Raw genomic sequence first — 22,405 nt, forward strand, 5'->3', positions numbered from 1 at the left:
TGTCCATATTGTACAATAATACCCAAAGGACACCCTGCATTTAAGCCCCTGGTTTCCTCTACAGGATATGGTGTTTGTAGCTGGTGTTGGAGGAATACTATGTTGGAATCGTATGACGGAGGGGGAGGAACACCCCGAGGCTTCAGTCAGCTCTGCCTCTGTGCAGCACTTCTAAATGAGTTCCTTATTGCCATCCGAAAATCAGCCATTGTTCAGTGTTTGTCAGTTTCTCCGACAGAGGGAGATTGAGGTGAAGAAAACAAGAGAGCGAGAGAGAGACGGAGAGACAGAAAGAGAGGGAGGGGGATAAGAAAAAGGAGACTTAGGAGACAGAGAAAGAAACGTAGGTCTCTCTTTTTCTCCTGTCTAGACATTTTGTGTCTTGTCAAAAAAAAGAAAAAAAAGTGCTGTTTATTTAAAGTCACATGACCCAGGCTGCATTTATGATTCACAGAGCCTAATTATTTCTCACCGAGAGCCACAGGGAGTGTGTGAGTGCCTGTAGAAAGAGAGGGAGGAAGAAACGAAAGAGAAGGAGGGAGGGAGAGGGAAAGAAAGAGACAGAAACGAGTTGGTGAGTTGGTTTGTGCTCTGCCTCTACAGCTTAAGGGACCCGGACGGACAACGAGCGCACTCGCTTCCTCTCCTCACGCACTCTTGTCTCCTCCTTCATCCTGGGTGAAGCTGGGAAAGTTTCTACAACGGCTGGAGCTGCGCACAAGTGGGTGAGTTTGGCTCCCAGGACACTTTCTAAACAATGCCTTTGTTTGTTTTTTCTTCTTTTCCCCCCCCTGGACTTCCTCTCTCTTTTCTGCTACGAGAGTTCGAAAAAAGGAAAGAAAGGCATTTTTGACTGCAGTCTGAGCCGATACCGCTGTCAGCCTTAATTGAAGACAGAGATTGAGAAAGTGAGTAAAGGGGAAAGAGAAGAAAACCAATCAGAGTTTCCATACTCTGGGACCAGCTCCCGGTACAAATATACCACTCTTTCCACTCTTTGATTTCGTTCCATGTGTGTATATCACCATACTTGTATTTGTTAACTCTGTCTGTGTTCAATTGCCCGAAACATTTTTATGTCCTTTTAACAGAGAAAAGATGTGAGTAGTACTCCGTAGAGTGTCCCGATATGTGTAAAGGGATACTCTCAACATTTGCATGTTTGTACCGGCTGTGAAGGGACCATTCTACACACGTGTTTGTTTATAAACAGCCGTCACATTGCGATTATTTGCATCTATGAAGCATTTTCTCTGCAATGCTATGATTGAGGAATGCCTGCCAATCTCACCATTGTCGTCCTGTCAGTCTCGCTGGCGAACAGACTGTACACGCAGCCAGGTGAGCAGGTTCATCAGCACCTGAGTCACATTGCACAACTTCCGAGAGACACGGTTTGCTCAAAACTGCAAAGACAGACACTTGTGAGCGTTAGTGCATGACCATGTGGCGCCACAGGGATTTTGATGTCACCTGATAAGCCTCCGCAGGTATAACTCGTAATTGTAAATGCATAAAGATTGGTGTTAACGGTTTTGAGAGCTGTTAAGAGGAGGAAAAAGTTTACGTCCCTTTCGGTGACTCGTGATTTGTAGCAAACGTGTAACTTATATGTTATTACCTCTTAGTAAACATAAATCATCTCCAAAAAAGTATTGATCTGGCTATAAATTGTAGCGAGGGAAATATTTGGTCGGGATCGATTATTTAAGCTTGATCAAAGATTTGCATTTTAATTTGACAGTACTTCGTCTTGTTGAGTGCTTGCTATGTGTCGTATATTAAAATATTGAACGTTGGTATTTAGCATAGGCCTACTCTGGGTTTATTTTTAATGTGTGACAGAATGATGGTTAACACATCCAGGAACAATCTGGGCTGAGGAGGAGCCTGAGATGCGAACAAATTGCAAACATGGCAGCCATCAATTTAGCCACCCACCCACACACACACACACACACACACACACACACACACACACAGGATCAGGTCCTAACTTTTATAGCTGGAATGCCCCGGCCTTTCTCTGTTCCGAGCTGTTTACATCTCTCAGATTAACCACGAGTTTACACGAGCGGAAACAAAAGGGACCGTCACAAAGAAAAACAAACTATTGTCAAACCAGATATTCACGTTCCGCCATGTTTCAGGCCCGAACTGTAATGTGCCTTCTCACCCCTGCTTAATGGAACAGCAGACATTCCTCAGCTGATTGTGAATAAACAGATTAAATATAGCATCGTCAATTGCATCCATTCATTTCCGCTGGCGTCAAAGAAACAATGACTGTGTGAGAGGTGTGAGATGAGGAGTGTGTGTGTATATATATTATATATATGGTTTGAGAATTTACCTTCACAGCCAGCCTCCTTGTTTAGTAATTCACTTTTAATTCACTTTTATAGGTCTAGATACATCTGTATTTACTAAGTTATATGTGACAGTGAGCTGTTTTCACACAAGGATAGGAATATCTGACCGTTTGACCTGGTGGAGATGATTGTGTTGTTCCTTCAAGCAAAACTTATTTTTTTTAAACAAACAAACAAAAAAACCTAGCAGATTTTATTTGGAAAGCTAAAGCTAAGTTTTCTTTTGGTTTCTGAGATTAAGGTTAGGGTTAGATTTTAGGTGCGGATGACGATTGTAGAAAATCGGGTCTGATGAGAATATTTTAAACACTGAAGTCGTGCGATTAAATACGCAAGTAAATAATTTCCACCCTTATAATAATAGTAATAATAATAATCTTTTCGCCCTTCTTCTAGAACAGGGTATTTTGGCCTTTGTCAAAGTGGAACTGCATGAAAGAAATAAGTTCAAGGCTGACGTACAGCACAGGGATTTATTTATTTTCTTAAAAAGTGTTTTAAGTGTAAGTGATTTATGGAGAGACCACCCCACTGTGTGACTGAGGGTCTCATCTCTCTTTTTTTTCTGTCAAGAACTGTTTCTTAGGGCAATGAAGTGCAAACATCAGGGAGGAGCCAGACAGGTGGTTTAAGGGCAAAATGAAAGCTGGGGATGGGAGCTGGGGAGCAAGACTCTCTGTACCCTATAATTACGTAGGAAGCTGTCAGATCACTATTTTCCTCTGTATATTTTTGCAGGTGTGTAAGGATGTGTGTATGTGACTATTTGCGTGTCAGTCGGCGTGTACGCATGTCTGTATGTGTTTGTGTGAAAGATGAACATCTGCTTTTTGAAGTTTTTTTTTTTCTGCCTGCATGTGCTTGTGTGCATGTTAGGACTTATATTAATGTGCATATAGTGTGTGTGTGTGTGTGTGTGTGTGTGTGTGTGTTTTTATACTCGTGAGCTACTGTAACGAGAGACGCCTAATTGTCTGATTAAATAAACGGAGCTTGTATGAAAAAGCTAGCACAAAGAGCAGCTCAATTGTGACTTTTTCTGAACCATAGCTGCAATCAGAGTGGATTTAGTAAGTGATTTCTGGTCACGATATTGAAGAATGGGAGGACTAACAAAAAAAAAGCTAATACCTATCAGTAACTTGCAAGTACTATTCTAGGGTTCAGCCATATAGCATGGGGTGTCATCATGAGCATCAAACTGTTACACACACACACACACACACACACACACACACACACACACACACACACACACACACACACACACACACACACACTAATCCATTTGTGATTGCTGATTTTTTTTTTTATTGTAAAGCTTTCTTCAAACCAAGGTACACAAAACTTAATTTCCTAGTTTGTCCTTTGATTGGAAGACGCATATCTCATCTATTTACTCATAGGCATTTTGAAAAAAAAAAAGAATGATCAAGAAAGTGATCCTCCTGGCTGATGTATTTTACACCCATGATTATATTTCACATGCTCCATCTCAATCACTGCTTATGACATGTTACAGATGTGTTAAAGATGTGTCAGGCTCAAATAATTTAGCCCCAATGGCGATGAAATATGGAGAGTAGTTCACTATGCTTCTGGGCTGGAAAGAAATCAGCCCAAGCCTCTACTTATAAAACGTAGAATTCTGGCTTTTGAGATTGAAATCATAAACCTCAAATCTCAAAAATACCGATGTTATGGAAATGAGGCCAGAGGTGATTCCCAGGAAAACCTTTCAGAGCTTTCAGCCAATCACAGTCATTTCTCACGCTCATGCTCACGAAGTTAAGCAAAGAGACGCAACGTAGAATTAAGTGGAGTCAAAAGGAAAGATGTGATCCGGTCCATAAGTGCATCTAAAGACGTCATGTTCTACTGTTTGCCAGCAAGCTGACGTTAGTGTATCCTGACTAGCTAGAACGTCACCTAAATACCGAAATACGCCGGGCATGTTTTAACATCACTATAGAAAGCTAGCTATTTTAGTTTAATATAAAAACGTTTTTAATTTGCTCGAACACCTTCAAACAAAGAAAAAAACCTTAGCAAGAATGTAATTTTTTTACATTAACAGTGTTATTTAATGTGATGTGTATATAATTCAAATATTTACAGAATTCATTTGAATACTTTTTTTTTCTTTTTTTTTTAAAACCGTGTTAACGTCGCAAATACGACAATGTGGATGGCACAAAAATGGCGATTTTTCCAAAAAATCTATAAATATTCTATAAAGACAATGAGGCTTAGTCTTGTTAGCTGTCCTTCACTGTCCCATTACACACAGAAAAAGTAATGTATTTCAACCATAAATAATTTGTCCTAATAATAATGCGCTCCTTGAGTTTCTGCCTTGTTTTCAAGACTCGTTTTAATCATCGCCTGTTTTTCTGTCCTCCCTATACCGCTCTCTTTTTCCCTCCTGAGGTTCAACATCACATCATGGAACACTAATGTCAGTGGCTTCAGTCCTGCCACTCTCTCGTCACCTCACACTCCATCCTTCTCTCTCTTCTAGCTGCCATGGCATGACACACACATAATTCGGGAGGCTGAGTATAAAGTGGAACACCGGCTCGTCCCGCTAGCGTTTCGTCTATTTCTCTTCCTGTGATTGAGAAATCGACGGTTTCACTGATGGCCGGATTTAAAACATTCATACATAAGTAGCGAGCCTCTCCCTTCCTACGTGGGTGAAAACGGATACAGTGTACAAATTGCTTGTTGTGACACCTATTGGCATTCGGAAGAGGCAGACAGAAACAGAATCTCTCACGCAGGTGTGTGATTACAGGACAATTTATTTGATTCTTCAGCTACTTCACTTCAGGATGAGTGACTCTCAAGTGATGTGGATTCTGCATGGCAGGTGCTGGGTTACTCTTTGGTCAGAGTGGAGGTCATTCCAACCTCCACCTTTTTAAAAAAATTTTTTAGGGGTGTTAAGAATATGTGACTTCTGCCAGGAGAGGCTCTGTTTCAGTCTGTTTTAGCTCATGAGACTTGCCAATCAGAGAAGATGTTGAAATTAAATATGCCAGTGATTTATGGTTGCTTTGTCTTCAAGATAAGTCAGATGCTCAGTTTTTCAGCTGTGCAAAAAACATACAGGAAGGAGGAAAAGATCAAGGGGGTTGGGGGAAACGAAGGCAGACATAGCTGGAAGAAATAAGGAATGAAAAGCAGTCAGAGACGAAAAGACAAAATTGTGTGTTTTTGTGTATGCGCGCGTCTCGTCTGCTCCTTTTCCTTCTCCATACTTTGTTGTGATGTGCGCTTGTTGCCCAAGCTCATGACCACCCGAACCCCTCTTCGCCTCAGGGCGTCTCTGCAGCAGCCAAAACGTTTTGCACAACACACTTCACATTCAGACATCTTTATTCAATTGGATCCACATGCATTTCTTTATAGGAAGCCATGGCACACAAGGCCGGTGTGATTTCACCACGCTCTCCTGTGAACGTCTCCCTGGCAAACCACGGAGTCGGATTGTTTTACCAACAAGAGCTCCGGATGTAAACGGCGCCTTGCGCACACATGTTCGCCATTTCATTCACAGGATATAAATATCATTAATTTTATTCAAAAAAAAAATCTGTTAGAACAATTCTTCAGCAACCTTTCATTTTGTACAGCTGAATCATTCGGATCTTGTGAAATATGGATTCAAGGCATGTGTTAGCAGAGAGAACAGGAGCGGGCAAGTCTTTCTGTGGAGCGTCAGAAGAACCTGAAGTGTGCCAGTCACCGATAGCAATTTGACCACATTCCTTTATATGGTTTAGATTTAAAAAAATGATTTCTTTCATGCTGAGTATAAAATGTTCTCTTTTTTTTTGTAGTGGAACAGCTTTAAAGCTCAGAATCCTAACTTTCACCGTATGCCCCATCTCACGTTTTCTCTCTCTCTCTTATTTAACCCAGACGAATCCAAGACTCCAGGCTGTGGTTAGACCTTCTCGTAAGAATGTCTCTTTGATGAAAAACAAATGTGGAAATTTAAAGCCGGGTATATGATCCATATATTTAAGAGTATAGAGTGGAAATATTCAGAGAGAACTTGAGGAGGCAGGAAGTGACCCCAAAAACCGCGAGTCCTACCACCAGGGCAAGAAGGGTTCATTTTGTGAAACCCTATTCACCCTCATCTTTTCCTCCTGACATCCTGTGTCATCATCTTATTTCTTTCTCTCTCTCTCTCTCTCTCTCTCTCTCTCTCTCTCTCTCTCTCTCTGTTGTGGCACCTATGGCCAGTTCAGCGCTTAAGTCTCAAGTGGTTGTTTTAACGAAGGTAGAGTGCGAGAAAGGCCGTAGACGAGCGACACCCGATCCCGACAGAAAAGGGACACTCGACTCCGGAAAACCCGACCCTCCAAAACACTCTTTCACTGTGTTTTCAGCACCTCAGGCAAGAACCAACCCAGACCATCAATCATGTCCCTGTGACACTACTATAGACACAAAATGCATCATCGACCATGCTCAGAGCTTCTCTCTGTTTCTCTGTGCCTTTTTCTGACTCTCTGGGACTAATAAGCCTCGGCATGCTCAGCTAATGATGTGTCGAAAAAGTTTGGTCAAAGCCCGAGTCAACAGTGAAAGCAGTGGTTGGTGGAAAGTCCCAGCTTGGGCTTTTAATCCCTGCAAACAGTGCGGGCCTACTGCGTGCCCCCCGAGTCCACTGGAGCTGCCAGACACGGTCGATGAGTTTGTGTGTGTGTGTGTGTGTGTGTGTGTGTGTGTGTGTGTGTTGGAGTCTGCCAGAATATAGCTGTAATAAGAGACCATATGTGTATGTACTTATGTGTGCTTGTGGTGTGTGTGTATATATATATATATATATATATATATATATATATATATATATATATAATATATATAATATATGTATATATGTGTGTGTATATATATATATATATATATAAATATATATATAAAATATATGTTTGTGTATGTGTGTGTGTGTGTGTGTGTGTGTGTGTGTGTGTGCGCCCCAGGGCTTAGGGGGCTGTGCCAGAGACTGGGCTGAGGGTGTTGGGGGAATGAGCTCACTCCATGCAGTCCGTGCTCCATAAACCCAGCACAGGCCGTGTAAAAAAGCCAATGTGACTCATTAAAACACGCTGGCGCCAGCTTTTTTTATTAATTCATTACTGTGTTTTCGGGAAAATTCTATGAACAGGGATCCCTTTTCAGTTCCCCTTTAAGATGCCTGCTTGAGACTTTTTCTTAGGGACACACCAAAATTCTGGTCATTGAAAAAACTTTTTAATTTTTTTATTTTTCAAATAAATGACAAAAAAATCATTACAGTATTGGAAATGGTCTAAAAATCTAAAAATGCTTTTTGTACTCACTGATTTCCTGCACATGTCACTGTTGATTAATTTTTAGTGATGATGATCTCGGCCTTTGTGGAGGTTTCTCAGCCTTTATGAATTTTTTTTTTAAATCTGCCATTTGATATTTTGTTTTTGAACCTGTGTGTTCGGAATTTTTTATGTAACCAAATGAACAGTATTTTTGTTTTTCCTGCAGCCACAAACATTTTTTCTTTTCTTCTTGCTTTGCAGCTTACAGTTGATTTTGATTAGATGTAAAAGCCGTAATAATAATAATAATAATAGAAAAGCTTTGAATTGCTTTTTAACATCACTTTGAACTTCCAAGGCAGACAAACATTTAGCAGAAGTCAGGAAAAGAAAATGTCTGTATTTAATTTGAAGCAGGCATTTCCTGGCTTTGATTAAGAACGTGAAGAAAACACATCTCTTATTGTCTGTTTGTAATGATTGTGTAATGGCTGTGGATGGGACCTTGCGACTGGCTTTCTTCTCCTTGGATTTGAGAACCGTGCAGAGAAACGCATTTGTTCTGTCACAGGACCGAGCGAGGCTCAGAGGCACCTGTGTGGAACTTTGGGCCATGTGTGCTTTCATCGGGCGCCGACTTCCAAATGATATCTGTTACATATGGAAAAGTTCTGTGGGGTCATGCGAGGCGTTGTATAAGCAGTCGGGGCCGAGGGTGGGGAGACATGGGTGAAAAAAAAAAATAGGGGGTGAGGCTACGGTCTTCGTCGGAGCTTGAAAAAAAAAAAGAAATTAAATCGGGGAGCCCTTTGGAGACGAGAGAGGATGAAAAACAGACTCATAGAGAGAGAGGGGCATGGATAGAAAAAAGAAAGACAGGGTAAAAGGGAGAGAGCAAGGGATAGCAAGGCCCTGTGGCAGTGGCTGGCTGGCTGGGGGCGGGTGCCTCTCTACCTCGTTCCTTCCTGAGACGTGGCCACTCGAGGCCGCCTGTGCCGCGGATGCACATGTGGAACAGTTTACGGTAATGGAACTCTAAATTAGTGGCGGTTTCAAGCTGCCTGCAGCAGTAGGCTGTAATTAACTGGCTCTGTTGAAAGAGAAAGAGCCAGAAAGACATGCAGGGAGTGTATGTGTGCTTTTCAGGAGACATATATTTAGAGACCAAGAGAAGAAAGCACTCAGTGAGAAAGGTTTGACGCCTGGCGCTTTCAAGTTTTAAGATGGCACAAATTTCTGCAGACTGTGCGTCTTTTAACCTTCCATCATTTTGTGTTCTGTGTGAGCGCGTGCACTAGAACGAGCACCGTATCCCTTTTATACGGTATATGTGTAAATGCTTTTCTAGGTGTGTGTGATTGAAAGAAAGGAAGGCAGTATCCTGCGTGTCTTGGAATGCAGTAGCTGCTTTTGTGGGGCATGTGGCCGGCGCTGGTGCCCCCCAGTGCCCAGAGTTTGAGTTGCTCCGTTCAGACAATCCACATTTCAGTTGCCCATCACCCTTTAGACTTGTTTATTTCCAGTTCTTTGCTGTTTCCCCCCTCCCTCTCCACTGCTGCACAAGCCACAGCACTTCCAGAAAGCTAAATTTTTTGGCTCGGTGCATTCACAAAGGGTGGAAAAAAAAGCCACATGTAAAGAATAGGCCGCTGGCCCCCACCCACTCATAAAATCACTCTGGGCAAGCGAAAAATCGGACGAGACGGCACAAAGTTTGCAAGTGAGAGGATGGAGAGATGTAGAGGCAAAAAATGAGAAGTTCAACCAAGTTCAATGTAGCAGATGCAAATTTACCTCCGTTTTTTGCCCTTTAACTTTCTTGCTTCTCTCTCTCTCTCTCTCTCTCTCTCTCTCTCTCTCTCTCTCTCTCTCTCTCTCTCCATTGGGGTGAGTGGGGCAGTTCAGGGCCCGGAGCCTGGCTGGGGCTGAGCTGGCCTGGCAGCACAAACAGAGAGGTTCTTTCTTGTGGAGTTCTGGTGATTTAAATCATATGGCATAGCCTGGAAGCACTGCAGAAGTCTGGACGCTTTTCAAAAGTGCAGGAACAAGAGCTCTCTCTCTCTCTCTCTCTCTCTCTCTCTCTCTCTCTCTCTTTTTCCTAACCACTTTCTTATTTTCCTTTCCCCTCCCTCTACCCCCTTTTTTGCTTTGCCTTTTCATTTTTATTGCTCTCTACTTTCTCTGGTACTTTCTGTACTTCAGAACCCTCTCCACGCACGCATACACCCACAGTCATCAGTACACTTTTTTGGCAGGTAGAGAAGCAGTTGTCATTCACCTCTTTTGATTTATTGCATGAATTTATTGAGTCTCACGCTCTACTTCCTGGTGTTGTTCTAATCAAAAGCTTATGTATTTTTGCTGTTTTGTCTGTATTCGTGCAGGTCCTCCGGCTCTGGAGTGCTGAGTACGCCAGGTTGTAGTACCGTTAACCCTCCATCACCCTGGCATCTTGGCCGGGATCACAGGGCCAGCCAATCAGAGCCCCGGCCTGTAGTGTCGCCATGGCCACCAATCGTGGTCACATGCCCGGCTTCCCGCCCGCCGTCTACCCATTCGCCTTCAACTCTATGCGGAGCCACTCCCCCTTTGACCTGATGGCCAATGGCAGTCTCTTCGGTCGCTTCGGGGCGGACCTTCCCAAAGAGATGGCGGCCTTGTGTGAGTACACTCCCCCCACCCCCCCTCTCTCTCTCTCTCGCTGTGTCAAACTGTATATAGAACAGTATGATTAAAGCAGTATGTCCAGATCATTAACCTTTTAGGATTGTCAGGAGCAAGATTAGCCTTTACAAGGGGCCTGAAATGTCATATTAAAGGGCTTGGAAAAAAAAGAGGAGAATGAAACACAGCTGATTAAAAAAGAATGAGTGTTTTTAAAGTGACTTTTTAAAATGAATGCAACTTGAGTTAGATCCTAGAGGGCGCTGTTGCACACTAAATGGCCAAACCAGCGAGTGAAAAGAAGGTAACGATGAAACTAAAACTGTTTTTTTTTTTTGTGCAAAACCTTTGAGACATTCCAGAAAAATAACAAGGTTTCTTAAGCACTGATTATCTTGGCCATGTGAAAGAAGCGAACCTATAAAGTTATTTTGGAGTCAGAATGTGTCATTAGCGGTGTGTGAGAATTTCTGGCAAGACAAAAGGGGGTGGGGGGTTCTATCAGTGAGGCAGTGGTTAGGGTGAAAAGTTAAGACAGTGATTTGAAATCTTATCTGGCTGCTGGGGGAGTTTATGAGTGGCAACAAGTAAGTAAAAGACAATGCGTTTCCCCCCTCACACAGACGTGCACACATTCTCCCGGTGCGGTGTCTCACTCACTCTTCAGCATGCCCGAACAGCGCTCTTGCCTTTCAGATGTCAATCAATACCCCCCCCCCCCCCCCCCCCCCCCCCCATCATGCTGCCAACCTAATCCAGTAGGTATTTATTTACACAGAGAGGGAGAGAGAGACAGAAAAAAATAGAAAGAGAGACAGAAGTGGGTTGAGGAGATGTGTGTGTGTGTGTGTGTGAGAGAGAGAGCACCTGGGGTGACGTTCCTAATGTGGCGGAATCCAAGAACACACCCTGCTATGAAAACACACCAACAGAGCCTCTCTGTCTCCCTCTCCTGAAAATTAAAAACATGCACCTTTGTATATGAAGACAGCCAAGATCGAGTCGCCATCGTGGAAAAACACTCGTATGAATGTGAAGAAATCGGTCATAGAGAATCCATCATAGTAGTCTGACGCGCCAAATGTGGATTTAAATAATAGGACCTGGCTCACATGGACTTCTAAGATAGTTTAAAAAAGACAGGTTCAGTATTTTTCAGAGTTGGAACTACCAGGCTACCCCACAGAAGGAGTTCAGCAGGGTCTGGGGTTTGGGCGAGCGTCAAACCCCACAGAGGCCCCCCTGTTTGACTTTTTTTTTTCTGGATGGAGTTTGACATTCTTTTCAGACAGACATGCCATAAGTCATTTTACTGACACGCTGCCATTGCAGGCAAAACAAGTGTCGCAGTGCTGGTTTACTTTTGAAGGAGTTGCTTTAACAGGCTTCCCCATTGTTGTCAAAGCAGTCTGTTGGCAAGACAACAAAAATCCCCGGCTCATAATGAGCCCAGTGCAAAGAGGAGCCTGTTTCTAAATATGTGTGTGTGTGTGTGTGTGTGTGTGTGTGTGTGTGTGTGTGTGTGTGTATGTGTGTATCTGTGTGTGTGTGTGTTGTGCATTTATCCTCAGGCTTATGTGTAACTGCCTGCAGAGTGCACACATGCTCTTGGCTTTGTTGAGTGTACAGCATGCAGATGTGCAGACAGTTTCGAGCATCTCTCATGATCCTACAGTGCCCTCCACTAATATTGGCACCCTTGGAAAATATGAGCAAAGAAGGCTACAAAAAATTGTCTTTATTGTTTAACCTTCTGATGTTTTGTTCAAAAAATCTCATTGATATCAAACAATTGCAGACAAAACACAGGTTTATATATATATATATATATATATATATATATATATATATATATATATATATATATATATATATATATATATAAAACTTTATTAAATATATGTGTGCAACAATTATTGCCACCCTTTTAGTCAATACTACCTCCCTTTGACAAGATAACAGCTCTGAGTCTTTTCCTATAATGCCTGATGAGGTTGGAGAATGCATGGCAAGGGATCTGAGACCATTCCTCGATACAATATCTCTCCAGATCCTTCACATGTTGATATCCATGATGATGGACTCTACTCTTCAGTTCACCTCACAGGTTTTCTATGGGGTTCAAGTCAGGCGATTGGGATGGCCATGGCAGGACCTTGATTTTGTGGTTTGACCTTGACATTTTGTTTTGATTTTGAGGTATGTTTTGGATCACGGTCCTGCTGGAAGATCCAACCACAGTTCATTTTAAGCTTTCTGGCAGAGGCAGTCAGATTTAATATCTATTGATATTTGATAGAGACCATGATGCCATGTATCCTAACAAAATGTCCAGGTCCTCTGAAAACATCCCCAAAACATTAAAGAGTCACCACCATATTTAACCGTGGGAATGAGGTACTTTTCCATATGGCTACCTCTTTGTGTGCGCCAAAACCATCTCTGGTGTTTATCACCAAAAAGCTCTATTTTGGTTTCATCTGGCCATAAAACCCGATCCTATTTGAAGTTCCAGTAGTGTCTGGAAAACTGAAGACGCTCGAGTTTGTTTTTGGATGAGATTCGAGGCTTTTTCTTGAAACTCTTCCAAAGAAGTTGTGGTGATGTAGGTGACTTCGGATTGTAGTTTTGGAGACTTTCTGACCCCAAGACACAACTAACTTCTGCAATTCTCCAGCTGTGATCCTTGGAGATTTTTTGTTTTCAATGATTTTCTCAAACATTTTCATTGATTGTGCTATTTTCTTATAGCGACTTCCCATTTTGTGACACCCAACAACCTTTTGCCGCACATCACAGCTACATTCCTTGGTCTTACCCATTGTTATGAATGACTAAGGAAATTTCACCTATGTGTTACCTCCACATTTATACCCCTGTGAAACAGGAAGTCATGGTCATCAACAATTTCCTGTTCCTAGTCACCGAGGTGTACTAAATTCTTTTTAAATATCAATGGGAATATACTTCAAATATAATTTTCTCACATGAATTCATAGGGGTACCAATAATTGTTGCACACCTATATTTAACAAAGATTATATATATATATATATATATATATATATATATATATATATATATATATATATATATATATATATATATATATATATATATAAACCTGTGTTTCATTTGCAGTTCTTTTATATCCATTTAAACAAAAGATCAAAAGGTTCAACAATAAAGACATTTTTTCACAGCCTTCTTGGCACCCTTGGTAAATATGAGCAAAAATTAGTGGAGGGCACTGTAAGTGGAACATGTCTCTCCGTAGCAAAAGGTTTGGGACAGACAGTGGGAAGAAAGGGCAGGGAAAGAGGGACACTGATTAAATAAGAGAAAAGAAAATGGTAGCATATGAAAAAGATTCTTCAGCAGTGTGTCATATGTGAATATGCCAGCTTGGTGCTCAGCTCTAATAAACAGTGGTGTGTGTATGTGTGTGTATGGCACTGCCATAATCTCCACCATCCCAGGTCCAAATCTGTTCTGATTCTGATCCCTGTCATTAATCGGAGACCTTTACCCAAACGGCTGGAAGTCCATTGGCAACACTTTCCATGTGATAACTTTTACACTAAGCTATGCAACGCTCCAGCGAACTTCAGCCAGTCAGAATGGAGGCATGTTTTGAAAAGCTTATTTCATTTATCTCCACAGACCCCCTCAGGACCAGCTGTAGCACCAATCCTAAGGTCCTGTTTATTCTTTACAATGTACAGAAGCTTACTTGAAGTTTTTCCATATAGATTTTGCAAATCCTGTTATGATGTGTAATGTCCTGAAGGAATGGTGTGCTAGTTTCTCCTAAAAAAAAAATATTAAAAAATTTAAAAAAAAAGTGTAATGCTGCCCCTTCAGGAAAGAACTAGTAATTGTTTTGCTATGAACAAAAGTCTGTATGCATCAGACACATTTGCGTGCGCGCACACACACACACACACACACACAGTCTACAAGGTCCAAACCTGATCTAACCAAGACCTCATGTTTCAGCATCCCAGTTGAAAATTACATTAATATATATATATTTTTTTTAACTGTGGAAAATTGCATCAATTTTTTCCCCTCACACACACATACTCACATGCTACTTTTTAAGAATTGTTCTCAGCCTGTGTGAAAAAGAGCACTGAGAAAGGATTGTTTAAAAATCAGAGTAGAGGAAAATCTAGAGGAGAGTGGCGGTTAAGGGTCTGAGTGCAAACAGCTCGCTGGTCCTGATTATTTATTCTTTTAAAAAAAGTTCACTTGAAGTATTGGGTTTCAGCCCAGCTCTTGGCTGCCCCTGCTCTCTGAATGTGTGCATTCCTGCGTGTGTGTGTCTATGAGAGAGGGAATGAGAAAAAAAGTCAGAGAGAGAGAGAGAGAGAGAAATGGAATGAGAATAAAGTATATACTCAAGATCTGGACACTTCATCATAGGCATAAAGACTCCATTATTTCCTGTTTACACCTTCACTTTCATTATCCCTCCTTTAGCCCCAATAGGAACTGACTGGTTTTTACTAAAAGCCTATATTGTAAACAACTCTGTTCGACTTCATATTGAATGAATCAGGCACGTGGGCCCTTGATGTATTCACCAGTCCATTTACCGTCCTTTTGAAGTCTTTGCTAATAAATCGTTACAGCAGGAAACAATGCAATCAAGACGTGACGTTCCAGATGATTCAGCCTCATTGTTGGTGGCCATGAACTGAATGCCCTCACGTTCACCCTCATCTGGGCTTAAGGCACGAACAGAACAAAGAAACCAGAGTCCAGGAGCAACTGATATAAAAGCTGGACATGAATAACTTTATTCACTTGATCCCCTGTGCAGGTTTTTGCTATTGTAGAACATTGCCTTACAGGAAATCTCCACCGTGGAGCACAGTTAATGTGTTTATACTGTAATATTTGAAAGATTTCACCGCTAGCTCTGAACAGCAAAAGATCAAGAGTTTCTTTTCTCACTCACCATTTTCCACAGTGTGATATTAATGAGAAATCCAATGTAGAAGTAGTGAAGGTATTGATGCCAACATTGGGCTCATGTATACTGAAATATATGACGCAGTGGAGTTACGGCAGAGACTCGTCTCAGCTAATTGGCAACCTATGAGATAATGAGCATGATGGCACTTATGGCGGCATTATAATTCTAATTGAATCGTTGGAAGCTGATCTGTCTGAGTGGAATGTACAGATTAAGAGACTATAGGACTAAATCACCGTTGCATTACTCGCTTTTAGCTAGAGATGAAGCAAGGGCTAAATAAAACCAGCACCTCTATCAGAACACCATTGTATGTAATATAATGATTTAACCAGAGTGAAAATATGTTTATGAAAGAAGCTTAAGCAAAAAATAAAAACAAAACTTCAACTCAGAATTCTCAAAAGTCTAGGACACCACTGAAGATCACATGTTAATTCTAAAGATATATGCAAATAGTTCAGTGTGGATTTTTCCTTTAAGATTCCTTCTTGATTTGTTTGCTGTCCTCTCAACACCCATAGACATTTTCCTAAGCCTTGATCTTTTTGACCCAGGACACGGCTCACGGTATATTTTTAAGAGATTTAATGTTGTCTGAGCGCGTTAGAGGGATAAAAACAGCCTTGCAAGTGCATTGCCAGGCAGTTTTAGCAGATGGAATTATGCCAAACCCTCAAATCCGACGGCTTCAGCTTCTTATTTTCCTCGTTTCCACACATCTCTAATCCTCAGCTGGATATCCTATCTCGATCTCACCATTCCAGTGGGGTGGAGAAAGAGAAATGTGGTGGGATAGAGCGGCTGAGTACTCTGAACACTGGGCCACTGGAGTCTCCACATGACGACAGATGAAGAGGCGAGTATCGAGCATAGGAGACAGGACCGGGCATGACGTGCAGGACAAGGACCCGACCATGGTGACCAGGAAGAGAACGAATGAGGGGAGGGGACTTTTGCAGTGGGTGGGTGTTCAAAAGGGGGAAAGGGGAGATTTTGGCATGCGAGACGAGTATCCATTTTTAAACGCCTCAGATTATGACATGAGGGACTGACCATGAGAGAGAAGCTCTTTGAGTGGGCATTGGTTCTTTGTGAAGACCTTCTCACCAAACTGACCCCTGAAGTTAGCCAGAGTCAGATGGCAGCACAAGATTACGTGCCCTTTCTGAGCTGAACATGTGTCTACCGGCATCCTGGGTGTATTATCTGATTGATGAGGGAAGGTTCGGAAGACAGGAGAGTGAAAGACACTCACTGTGAATAATCAACAAAGCTGCACTCCATACACACTAATAAACCCACAAAACCCTCTGGAATGTGCTTGGCATATGTGCCTTTATGTGTGGTACGCTATGTGTCATGAGAATTGTGGTGTGTTTTGGTTGGTGTGTGCTTGCACATGTGCGGACTTGCCCTGGTGAAGCTTCAAGAGCACAATGAGTCGTCTAAAGAAAAGTCAATTTACAGGCAATGTGTTTCATACACAAATATACCAACACATATGTAACACTGGGTATACCCATAGTACATCCCACATAGCTGGATTCACGTTCTCATATTTTCATTATAATCTCTCACCTTTTTGTCAGCTGAACCTAAATAATTTGGCTTAAAGTGCTTTTTGAAGTTAAAATTGGTGTTCAGACCTTTTTGTATCTGTCCATTACTGGTTTGGACAGTAGAATATCTGTGGGGGGGGTTTGAAGATATTATCGTTTAAATTTTTATAATATTTCACTTTTGGAAAAACGTAAAATAATTTTTTAATGACTTATATATGCATATACATGTACAAGTCTTGTGTTCATCCAATGAAATGCCTTCTAGAGCGTTTATGTCCCGTCCCCCAGAGGTGGGTATTTCTGTACACTAGCAGCTTGCTAGCAACAAACATATTTCCCTTTTTCAACCATCCCTTTAGTTGAGAAAAAAAAATGGTCACAGTTTATTCATTCTAAAAATTCTATGCACTTATCGGAAGAGTTTTTTTTTTCACCATCTTAGCGCCGGAATGTCGATCACACTGATCGAGAATGTGATCCCATCTTTATACGCCTTCCGAGCTTCTCCATCTGTAAAAGGTTTACAAGTAGTTTAATATTTAACATTTTTCAAATTGTAATCCTAATGTTTTTCGATGTGTCCGATATCTCCCAGTGATGAACCTGTGGATCTCCGTCACCGTCACCACCACTGATTTGTTAACCTCAACTTAAACGTACAGCATAATTACAAAGACACGCAATGCATCATCTCATCGTCCTTTTTAAATCAGACATGCTTGGGTGAAGTTGGTGGTGAATAATCCTGCACAGTTGGAAAAAAAAAAAAGGCTCTTGCTTAATTCTTCGCCAGTTTGCTAAACTACTGGCTGTTGTGTAAATCAGTACAGCACTTCAACACTGAAACTACGTCAGCATTAAGTGAAACTTTTGTAATACATGTTGGAAACTTATTTAGAGGATGTTACGGTTCAGTTTATGAAATATATTAACAGCTTTAACATAATTTCTTTGGTGATTCATTGAGTTGATTATATTTAGGTTTTTTTTATTTTTTTTGTACCATTTCTACCCATTTGACACTTTCATGCACTTTGGGTGGTGTACATTTTTTGTGTGTCTGTATATCTATCTACAAATCTATGTATTTGTGTGTATTTTCTGTCGTTCTCTTGCACAGTAGTTGAACCTGAGTTAAACACGACGTTGCTCTGCAGCTCGTCTGCCTGCAACACGTCTCCGGCCTGCCGAGGCTAGATGACAGAGCCAGCTAAGTGAGATGGATTTCCTGCAGTTCAGGGCCTGTTTGTCATTGCAGTTTTGTCACACGAGATGGAGAAAGAGAAGGAGGGTGGGTGAAGACAGACTAAGAGAGTCTGGTCTTTGGCAAGGATGAAAGAAAATAACTGGGTCTCATCTTTTTGGAATCATTCTTGACTTAGTGTTTGATGGGAAAAAATGGCAGACGGATATGTAGAGTTGGATATGTAGAGTGTCTCTTTCAAAAGTCGACACGAGGTGAAAAAGCGAAAGAGAGAGAAAAAGAGAGCAGGATAAGTTGGAGGGGGAAAAGTTAGTGGCCCTGTGGGGGTTTCTCCTGGAGTTCACTCCTTTTGGACCGGGAAGGAAAGGGAGGGCGGGGGCTCAGGTCAACAGCACTATGATGTTGGAGCGGATTAAATGTCTGAGCCAACTCGTTTTTTTTCCCCTCCAGGTACAGGAGCCGTGCCTAACAAAACTCTTCGATTAGAGGAAGGGAGAGAGAAGAAAAAGTGTGTGACTGAGTTTTTGTGTCTCTGTTTAGTGAAGACAGATGACAGGCCATGAATTAGTCTAATCTGCAATGATAAAAGCTGCTAGCTAGCACTTTATGTGGACAATCACCGCAATCTGGTACAGGGGAATTCCATAGTCATCTTTCTAAGCAAAAAATGAAACTTGAAAAGAAAATGTCATTCTATGGTATTTCACCATGATGACTTCATTCTGGTTTCTGAGCATCATTTAGAAAGTGACATGGACAATAAAGAGAAAACAAAAGACAAAAAATGCTGCAAACCCCGCTCTGTCCACTTCCAACACGACTGCAGTGTATGACTTAAACTTAAAAAGGCAAGTTTTATTAGTGAAACAACCAGCCTCTCCACCATGCTACTTTTTGATCTGTTCTTTTACCGCCCTCTTCCTTTATGACATGACAATTACATGAAGGAGAAGAGCAAGTCAATTGATGTTTAGGATCAGCTCAAACAAAAGGGCAATTAACCAACCCAACCCTCCCCCCTCCTCCTTTTCCTCTCTCCCCTCTCTTTTCGTCTCTGCTCGTGTGTGAGGGCCAACTAAGGAAAATAGATGAGAACCATAACAAAGTCAAGAGCCTCAGGATCAATAAACAGTGTAATCAGCACTAGTCCCAGTGCACAAGTATGAAAAATGCTTATTCTGCACCCTGTGAAAAGACTAAACGCACACAGAGCGAGAAACAGCAGAGTATGAGTGAAAAGACTGTACTTGTATACAGAGAAGCTAACTATAAGCACAAATTGACAGGAAATGGTGCCTTTTTCTGAGGCAGTCTGGGCTGTACCACTTTCGCGATGAAGGGGGTGTGTGTGATGGTTGTAGTGGGGCAATAAGCTCAGCCATCTCTGCTGCTTCTGGCATTGAGTTCAGCTGTTTGCTTGATATGAACCCTGCTGAGGGTCTGGCTTTCCCTCAGCTGTTCTGCCACTGACAGCCATTGGCAGTGAAACTGGCCGAGCTATTTATTTCCTAATGTCTCATCTCACCCCCCCCCCCAAAAAAAAAAAAACAAAAAAAAAAACACCCACACTTAATGTCGTACTAACAACCTGTGTCTACAGAGATACTAACTTGGTGACTTTGTTTCTAGATTTTGCAACTTTTTACACTCCTTAAAGAGACTTTATTGGTAAAAAAAAAAGAGCCTAGTGGCAAATCTGAGCAGATGTTAGCAACTGTCCTGCACTTGACACAGCTCTCTAACTCGCATCACAGCTGCTGGTTATATGAGTTGATCACTGATCACCATAGTTTCCTAACGACCAATCACTTTTCACCATTATTTACAAGCAATAAAAGTGAGTTATTCAAATGAGTAACCATTTGTTTCCCGTTTCCCAACTACTAACTACTACTGATTCTTTCTGTCTGCATTCTTGATAGAAATGATAGTATTTTGTACATAAATATGTAAATGGTTATTTTATGCTGCCATCATCAAAGATGACTTTTTTTCCCCCCTATAAAAAATAAGCTATAATCTTAAAATTTTCTCTTCTGATCAAACTCTGTTCTTGTCCATTCTTTTGCGTGTCTCTTTGGAAAATCGTCCTTCTTCATGTAACACCTTTTGATATGCAAATTTCTACGACAATTCAATTAATATGCAGATCAGCCTATGACATCATGTGGAGTCTTCTAGTGACTTTTTCAACACGCATTAGCTACTTTTCTTGGCAGCACTGCGTGTGTCAGTTATATGAAGGAGATCAATGGAGTTACTGATATCACGGTTGGCGTGGGTGAAAAATGTAGGGAGGAAAAGTCTCCGGTCTCAGGTGAACTTAACATTCTGTGACTTTAGGTAACGGCAAGCTGTTTGTAAAAATATTGTATGCAAACCAACAGCTCGAGTAAATGTTTACCGTTGCTGATATTTTCATATTGTTAGGCAAAGTGAAAAGCAAGGTATTTGAATCCACGCCACATATTTAATGAAGGTCCCACAGAAGTGGTCATCAGTCATTTGCTGTCTTTTGTGGAGACAAAAAAGGAGACTTTTTTTTTTTCTCACTCTGGCATCTGCTCCATGCACAATGCTTGCTCTCTCTCTCTCTCTCTCTCTCTCTCTCTCTCTCTCTCTGTGTCTCTCTCTATCTCTCTCTGTCTCACACACTCACTCTTTCTCTTTCACTCACTCATGCTGGACTTTAATATGGTTATGATTAGAGACGGAGTTGAAAAGGGAGGGAGGGATAGGGGGTCTCATATTTACTGCAGGAGAAATGGGGGAGGTGCGGCGTCGCTAACATGCTGAATAGAGAAGAGTTGGTGTGTGAACATGTGTATTCATGGCTTGGGAGTTCTGTGTGCTAAAATATTAATCACCAAAAGATGCCAAAAATTTAGAGGCCAATGAGATTCAAATAGAAGTTGTTCTCTAAGCAGATCACGGCCGACAGGCACACACACAAACACACTAACTCTGGCCCTTCCTTTGCCCCACCTCCTGCCTCCCTTTCTCCTTCTCTCCTCCTCCCTCCCCCTTCCTCCCTCCCTCCCTTCTCTCGCTCTCTTTCTCCACCCCCCTTCGTGGGTGCGGGACTGAAGCAGTTGGTTCGCTCCTCTCTGCCTAGGACTCAGTGAGTGCTATGTGGAGCTCTTATTTAGGTCGGTTACAGAAGACTAAGAGCAGCTTGCCCAAGGGCATCCGGTGAACTAAGAGTGCGATAGAGTTAGAGAGAAAGAGAGAGAGTGAGTTCCAGCAAGCCAGGAACTAGCTCCATATTCCGGCCGAGAGAAAGGCAGGCAAGCAGCACTAAGACTACAGTGGAAGAAAGCAACAACAGGCGCAGATCCTGAGCAGAGGAATTCCAGCCTGGGTTTTGTTGTTTGTCCAGTGTGGTTTGTTGTCTTCTTGTTGTTTTGAGCTAGGAAACAGCTGTTAAACTTCGAAGAGTCTTTGGGTAGGGGACAGGGATAGGCAGTATGTTCGACTGTATGGAGCCTCTGGGGATGGGACCCCGGCAGCTCTACGATGTCACTAACCGTGCGTGTATGCTGAGGAAGGCGAGCCCCTACTTTACAGGGCTGGATCACTTCGCCTGGACGGGGACTACAGCCGTTCAGTGTAAGTGACGTTCTTTTTATTCCTGTCCATGCTGTCATCTTGCACTCATTCAGGCAGTTTGTAACTTCGTGAGCCTTTTCTATGCAGTGAGGGTCCTTACACTATGGAGCATTCATCATGCTGTTTATTTGTGTGAACATGTGATTGGCCAGAGGAGTATGTGTGTATGTATGTATATGTGTGTGTTTGTGTGTGTGTGTCCATGCTGTTTGAATGTGATTATTTGTACATGAATGTCAAACTGAGTGTCTAGTTTCAGCACCAATGCAGGTAACCTAATTCCTGACCTTGTCAGTTGTTGAAAAATTAAACAGCGAAGATCAGGGGGGTAAAAAATAAGGAGGAAGAGAATTAGATGTGGGGAGGATGAGAATCAGAATATTTGCTGTAATTTCAGACATGCAGATTGCATTTGTTTTTCTTCACATGCCAACTGATGGCAGACAAGTCTGAGATGCCAGCATGTCTGTCCATGACCCTATTTATCATTCCCAGCATCACCCAGGACACAAACACAGCAGGAGGATAGACATGGTTTAGAAGTGTTCCCCACCCTTTAAATAAAGGATTTATCCAGGGCATTGCAAGCATCTGGCTTATGGGATTGTAAATAAATAAACTAAGGACACTAAGTGAAATAAAGAGTAGGGAATTGGGATAAACAATGTTCGAGCTGAGTCAAAAGCAGGAGT

The 22,405-nt window shown here is 41.9% G+C and overlaps 1 protein-coding gene across 3 annotated transcripts in view; it reads left to right on the forward strand.

The window, feature by feature from the left end:
* Nucleotides 1-212: 212 nt before the first annotated feature.
* Nucleotides 213-22,405, forward strand: part of rarga (retinoic acid receptor gamma a) — a 37,614-nt gene continuing 15,421 nt past the window's right edge. Inside the window, exons 1-3 of one of the 3 annotated variants that reach the window (XM_017486976.3) lie at nt 213-343; nt 604-725; nt 10,072-10,348. In XM_017486976.3, the coding sequence (XP_017342465.1) occupies nt 10,192-10,348 (157 nt within the window). In that variant the 5' untranslated portion in view covers nt 213-343; nt 604-725; nt 10,072-10,191. Of the gene's footprint in view, nt 344-454; nt 726-10,071; nt 10,349-16,322; nt 21,714-22,405 lie in introns of those variants that run through there. The other 2 variants (XM_017486975.3, XM_017486978.3) reach the window with 2 other exon arrangements.

This window comes from Ictalurus punctatus, chromosome 15 (genome assembly GCF_001660625.3).
Source record: "Ictalurus punctatus breed USDA103 chromosome 15, Coco_2.0, whole genome shotgun sequence".
NCBI classification, from domain to species: Eukaryota; Metazoa; Chordata; class Actinopteri; order Siluriformes; family Ictaluridae; genus Ictalurus; species Ictalurus punctatus.